This window comes from Salvelinus fontinalis, unplaced genomic scaffold (genome assembly GCF_029448725.1).
Source record: "Salvelinus fontinalis isolate EN_2023a unplaced genomic scaffold, ASM2944872v1 scaffold_1043, whole genome shotgun sequence".
NCBI lineage: Eukaryota > Metazoa > Chordata > Actinopteri > Salmoniformes > Salmonidae > Salvelinus > Salvelinus fontinalis.
This window is the reverse complement of record NW_026601252.1, coordinates 59,047-63,982: the sequence shown is the minus strand read 5'-3', so window position 1 is coordinate 63,982 and position 4,936 is coordinate 59,047. Positions and strand designations below refer to the sequence as shown.

At 42.0% G+C, this 4,936-nt stretch overlaps 1 protein-coding gene across 1 annotated transcript; it reads right to left on the bottom strand.

The window, feature by feature from the left end:
- Window positions 1-295: 295 nt before the first annotated feature.
- On the bottom strand, window positions 296-3,235 carry LOC129848530 (uncharacterized). The gene is made up of 7 exons (XM_055915689.1): window positions 3,228-3,235; window positions 2,973-3,048; window positions 2,112-2,436; window positions 1,859-2,014; window positions 1,591-1,715; window positions 1,162-1,198; window positions 296-914 (listed from the first exon to the last, which is right to left on the bottom strand). The coding sequence occupies exons 2-7, from the start codon at window positions 2,984-2,986 to the stop codon at window positions 501-503; spliced, it is 1,071 nt and encodes a 356-aa protein (XP_055771664.1). The 5' UTR covers window positions 2,987-3,048; window positions 3,228-3,235; the 3' UTR covers window positions 296-500.
- Between the last annotated feature and the right edge of the window lie 1,701 nt (window positions 3,236-4,936).

Below are 4,936 nucleotides of genomic sequence, written 5' to 3'. Positions count from 1 at the left end.
TAGGTACCTGTGAAAGGAGGGGATAGGGGTAGGTACCTGTGAAAGGAGGGGCTAGGGGTAGGTACCTGTGAAAGGAGGGGCTAGGGGTAGGTACCTGTGAAAGGAGGGGCTAGGGGTAGGTACCTGTGAAAAGAGGGGCTAGGGGTAGGTACCTGTGAAAAGAGGGGCTAGGGGTAGGTACCTGTGAAAAGAGGGGCTAGGGGTAGGTACCTGTGAAAAGAGGGGCTAGGGGTAGGTACCTGTGAAAAGAGGGGCTAGGGGTAGGTACCTGTGAAAAGAGGGGCTAGGGGTAGGTACCTGTGAAAAGAGGGGCTAGGGGTAGGTACCTGTGAAAAGAGGGGCTAGGGGTAGGTACCTGTGAAAAGAGGGGCTAGGGGTAGGTACTTGTGAGAGGAGGGGATAGGGGTAAGTACCTATGAGAGGAGGGGATAGGGGTAAGTACCTATGAGAGGAGGGGATAGGGGTAGGTACCTGTGAGAGGAGGGAAAAGGGGTAGGTACCTATGAGAGGAGGGGATAGGGGTAGGTACCTGTGAGAGGAGGGGATAGGGGTAAGTACCTATGAGAGGAGGGGATAGGGGTAAGTACCTTTGAGAGGAGGGGATAGGTACCTATGAGAGAAGATGATAGGGGTAAGTACCTGTGAGAGGAGGGGAAAGGGGTGGGAGTTCGTGTGCTGCAAGTGGTTCTAGAACTGGTGCGCCTACTGGGTCCTCCACTAAAGCTGAATCTGACGCTGCGGCCAAGAGAAGTCACTTCTCTTGCCTCATTACTTCCTGATCCAGAAGAGCTTGACGAATCAGAGCGCTCTATCTGCATGGTGAGGTCAAGGGCGGGAATGGCCACAGTGGATGTAGACTCCATCACCCAATTTGTGATATCCATGCACCTGGCACTAAACTCATGTCTGCTCATCTGAAATGTTAAAAGACCATACAGAGTTAGTTTGTTAACGGAGCTGCACTGCTGCACCATGTGTTCACTCAAGCTAGTCAATTAAAGCAGTGGTTCAGGATGTTCCACAATGCTGGAAAGGGGGGCCTGAGTGAAAAAGTTTGGGAACCTCTGAATTAAAGGTCCTGCACGATTTCCACCAATAAGAGTTTGGAATGTTTGGTCCATCTTACCAACATGAACTACTTTAGAAGTGACTATAACTCACCCCAGCACGCATATTCTCACTCAGCAGATTCCAATGGCTGAAAAGTAAATAAATAAAGGTACACAATTAAACTACATGACATTACCTCTATTCTCTTAGATTACGTTATGGATGGACCTCTACGGAACTAGGCCACATCCAAACATCCCTGATTGGTCATTTGGTCAGTTGAGTCCCTTGTATTTGCCTGAGACTCATCACCTCCTTCTCAAAACCCATTGGACGAGAAGGTCAAAAGGGAGGGCTTTCTCATCCAATGGGTTTTGAGAAGGAGGCGAGAAGAGAGGACGTGAGGAGTATGCAATTGAGATTGTCCCTTTGGGTGCGTCCCAAATGGCCCCTATTCCTTAAATACTGAACTATTGTTGACCAAGGCTCTAATAGGGAACATATCTAGGGGATGCATGGGGAAGCCAAAGAGCAACTTACCCATCCTTCATGTCCTGCACAAAGGTGTGTAGGTCTGGGTAGCTTCTCTTTCCCCTGCTGAGGGTGAGGCTGGTCTGGGAGACTGCAGCCTTGCGGGTCACGCTAGTGAAGGTCACCACTGCAGCCTGATGGGGACGACAGAAGGCAGACTTAGGCTGGAATTCAATCAAATTCGCCATAGCACTGTTAATGCAATGTCTGTTTACGAACTACTGTCTGCATGCACAAACAGAAATGTACACACACACTGTTATCTGGAAGCATTTACCTTTGCCACTCGTTCAGTCTCTTGGGATTGAGATGTCCCGGCTGTTTGTAGATCATCACTCTCCTGCATCACACTCTCTCCTTCGACCTCCAGTGTCAGAGTTGATGTGGCTGTCTTCAGATCAACCTGATTCAACTCACTCTCACCTTTGGCCTCCTAGATTAGAAGACCTTTACTAGCTCAAGCTTTGAAAATTAATTTGTCATTTTAATCTTCAATGCGTCATTAAAACACAAAACACAATACATCATACCTCCTGTGACTGAAATGGGATGACAATGGCCTGGTCCAACTCACTCTCTCCTTCAACCTCCTGTGACTGAGGTGGGATGGCAACAGCATCGTCCAACTCACTCTCTCCTTCAACCTCCTGTGACTGAGGTGGGATGGCAACAGCATCGTCCAACTCAATCTCTCCTTCAACCTTCTGTGACTGAGACGTGCCATCTGTCTTCAGATCAGCCTCCTGCATCTCAATCTCTCCTTCAGCCTCTAGTGACAGAGTTTGGATATCTGTCTCTAGAACAGCCTCTTCCAACGTGGTCTGTCTCTCAACCTCTCTGTGATCTTTATCAGATCTAGATACAGAAAAAGGAATCTCTCTAAGGTCACTATAATGTGCAATAATGTGAGTGTGAGGATGTGTTCCAATTATAGAAGTAGAATGAATCATTCTAGAATTAGAATAGAATCACTCGAATTATATGGTTCCAATACTCTGAGATGACTCGGCCTATCCAGAGGTATATACAGTATTTAGAGAATTTGGCAAACTTTTAGAAAGGACTCCATGTTAGCGCCTTTGAGCCTTTCATTTACCCAATAAGTCAATTATAAAATAGATGTTCAGTTACATATTATTGTTTAAAATGTCAATATTGCACATGGGGAGCCAGCTCTCATATGGATATCGTTGATTATACTGTGTCATATAATGTATACATATTGATGTAAATGCAACAATGCAGATATTTGAATGTCCCAACTTTCCAAATACATGGCTCTGGGCCTATCTCTCCATAGGCAGTGACCTTTGACCTACTACAGAATCTGTATTTGTAGGACTATGTGATCCTGTAACCAGTCACATGTGTCATTAATGTACATCACTTACCTGTCTTCCTTCATAACATCAGCATCATTGATGGGGTCATCCAGGTCTATGAGGGTGAGGTCATTCCCACTGACTTCTGAAAGACAGCACTTATTTTGGCAAGAGCCCTATAGAGTACCACAGTATGAGTCATTATACCCATAAAACCTAGCGGTCAAACAGGGAAATGGTTCCAATTGTTTTTCCACATTTCCATTTTCACATAGTGGATTTTAGAAACACTTAAAATAAGGGCTGTGTTTCAGGTAGGCTTACCATTTTGATAACTGTAAATCTCTCTAGGACAAGGTGACTTTTATCAATATATTCACCTGTATTTCACCTGTAACAACAAATCAATACAGAAAGTACATAAGGGAACACAAGTATATATAGATGATATATAATGGACAGTCGAGCTAGGGGGTACAATATCACATTACAATTACACAAGCACCTTAAGGGACATACACTTACAATTCTAACAGCTTTTTTGTTAGTAGAGTATTTAACTGTCTTAAAATACAGTTACATTTCTTTTTGTAGGATAAGAAAAGGTGTTTTTTTGTTAGTAAATTTACATTTGTGTATATGAAATTTGGCCAAAAGAATAATGAAATTAATTACATAAAAATGTTTCAGCTTATTTTTATCGTATGTAAAGAATCCAAGCAGTACATCTCTCCACAATAGTGTAAAATCTTCATAAATGTGTTCAATTATAAATCTACTGATGTCAGGCCACAGTTTTCTTACATGTATACAATGCCAAAAAAAGATGCAACACTGTTTCTGGGTTGTCATTACAAAAGGAGCAATTTGAGTTGATGTTTTCCTTAAACTTCTTCATATAGTGGTTGGCAGGATAATATTTATGAATAATTTTAAAGGAAACTTCCTTCATTTTGTTAACAAGTAGGTATGTGGCAACATCCAAACTTTTCCCCAACAGATATTATCAATAAATCCATTCCAATAAGGCATGACATAAGGTCTTAGATACAACATCCTGCTGAAACAAGGTTTGTATCGCTCTGTTGTTGAATGGGCCGAAAGAGAAACAAATCTTTCCTACTGATGAGTCAACAGGGTCAATAGAAGGTAGGCTCTGAGGGTCTTGACACATTCCTGAATAACAGAGCAACACCTGAGGGAATGGCATCTAAAACAATTGCAAAATCTTTAGGTGTTACAGGGACCTTGTAAAGTGATAAGAATTCCTTATAACTGAGTAAAAGACCCTCTGCATTTACCAGTTGGTTCACCAATAGGATATTATTTCGGAACCAATATACCTGCCGATGAAATGCAGAAAGTTTCACTGGAATTTTGTCAATATTATAATTGCACAACAACATGAAGTTAAGGCCACCAAAAGTAGAGAAGACATGACGAGGAATACAATTCCAGATAGAAGTGGGTCTTCTTAGTCTTTTAAGATCAATTCCTATCCAATTGATCTTAAAAGTATTATTTAAAGTAGTAAAGTCCAGAAAATTCAGTCCACCATTCTCATAAGTGTTCATTACAACAGTTTTCCTTATGTAATGGGTACGGTTTCTCCAAAGAAAGTTGAAAAGCATCTGGTCTATCTCCTTGCATATTTTACTGTAAAGATATACCCATTCCGGCCATTGTTTTTCGTGACGTCAGCCAACCTGTGTATGGCTCTTGGTCATAAGTAATGCACTAGCCTACATAGGCAATAGCGTGCAATTTACGACGTAAATATGAGGGTGGTGTTATAACCCTTGATCCACAGCAGATTCTAACGCACCTTTAGCCAACTGTCATGACTCCCCGGCCATAGACTTTGTAGTTTGATATTACAGCAATGATAGGACATTATTTAATTTGTTACACAATATTTAATCCACAGTAATATAATTGAGAATTAAAAAATAAATAACATGCCTACCTTGAACTCTTTATTCTCCATGTCCTTGCAAAATCAGTACATTTCCTTGCCAAAATGAACGCTCCTC

What these genes read in the sequence shown, in the direction of transcription:
- LOC129848530 (XM_055915689.1), bottom strand. An exon ending in AGACTGAACGAGTGGCAAAG is followed by an intron (nt 1,716 to 1,858) that starts GTAAATGCTTCC and finishes CGTCCCCATCAG; the next exon opens with GCTGCAGTGGTGACCTTCAC. An exon ending in GTGAGAATATGCGTGCTGGG is followed by an intron (nt 915 to 1,161) that starts GTGAGTTATAGT and finishes TTAACATTTCAG; the next exon opens with ATGAGCAGACATGAGTTTAG.